The sequence below is a fragment of the Corvus brachyrhynchos genome, unplaced genomic scaffold, assembly GCF_000691975.1.
Source record: "Corvus brachyrhynchos isolate BGI_N302 unplaced genomic scaffold, ASM69197v1 scaffold786, whole genome shotgun sequence".
Lineage (NCBI taxonomy): Eukaryota > Metazoa > Chordata > Aves > Passeriformes > Corvidae > Corvus > Corvus brachyrhynchos.
The window spans coordinates 23,384-24,450 of record NW_008238667.1 but is presented as its reverse complement, the minus strand read 5'-3'; the positions used below and the strand labels follow the sequence as shown (position 1 = coordinate 24,450).

Here is a 1,067-nt window from a genome sequence, read left to right as displayed (position 1 = left end):
CTCTTCTGCTCCTCCAGGGATTGTCTGGGGGGGAAATGGGGATTTGGGGGGGTTTAAGTGAGGTTTGGGGGGTCAATCCCAGCCCCTGGAGCCTCCTCTGCTCCTGCAGGGACTGCCTGGGGGCACAAAGGGGGTTTGGGACACTTCAGGGAGCACCTTGAGGACACAAAAAGGGGGTGGTGGGGAGCGGGCACAGCTTGGGGACAGGGACGGGGGACACCCCGGGGACTGTGCCAGGGCTGTGGGAACAGGGACATGGGGACAAGGGACAGCTCAGGGAGTGCACTGAGGGCACGGAAATGGGATCAGGGCACCAGGGGACACCTTGGGGACCGTCCCAGGGCCACTGGGGTTGGGACAGGGGCACAGGGGACACCTCAGGAACCCCCCCAGGGGAGTGGGGACAGGGACATGGGGACGCTCCAGGGAGCGCCTTGAGGCCACGGAAATGGGATTGTGGGGATGGGGATACCTTGGGGAGAGGGATGGGGACACGAGACCCCTCAGGGACCCCTTGGGGACAGGGACATGGGGACATGAGACCCCTCAGGGACCCCTTGGGGACCCCTCCAGCCCCCTGGGGACACCTTGGGGACAGTGATGGGGACATGAGACCCCTCAGGGACCCCTTGGGGACCCCTCCAGCCCCCTGGGGACACGGGACCCACTTGCTGGTGGCGATGTACTCCTCGAGCTTCTCGATGCGCTTCTGGTTCTCCTCGATCTCCCGCAGCTTCTGCTTGATCTTGGCCTGGGGACAGAGGGGACGGGGGGAGCAGGGGGTGCCAGGGGGGCTCTGGGGGTCCTGGAGGGGCTTTGGGGACCCTCAGCTCACCTCAGTCTCCACCTTCTTCCTCTCCTCCAGGTCCAGCCGGTCCTGGTCGGCTTTTTGGTCGCGGTTGAACTTCTCGAGCTCCTGGGCCAGCGTGGCCGCGCGCTTGCTGGCCTCCTCCTTCAGCCGGTGGTACTTCTTCACCTGTCCCAAACCCCACGGGATCAGCGTGGAGGGAGCAGGGCTCTGCTCTTCCATCCCATCCCATCCCATCCCATGCCAGCCCATCGCATCC

At 65.3% G+C, this 1,067-nt stretch overlaps 1 protein-coding gene across 1 annotated transcript in view; it reads right to left on the bottom strand.

Moving 5' to 3' along the window:
• The window catches only part of LOC103618302 (structural maintenance of chromosomes protein 1A), a 31,402-nt gene that overhangs the window by 24,092 nt on the left and 6,243 nt on the right, over positions 1–1,067 (bottom strand). The window contains 3 exon segments of the mRNA XM_017738077.1: positions 10–116; positions 669–751; positions 836–976. Of these exon segments, the coding sequence (XP_017593566.1) occupies positions 10–116; positions 669–751; positions 836–976 (331 nt within the window).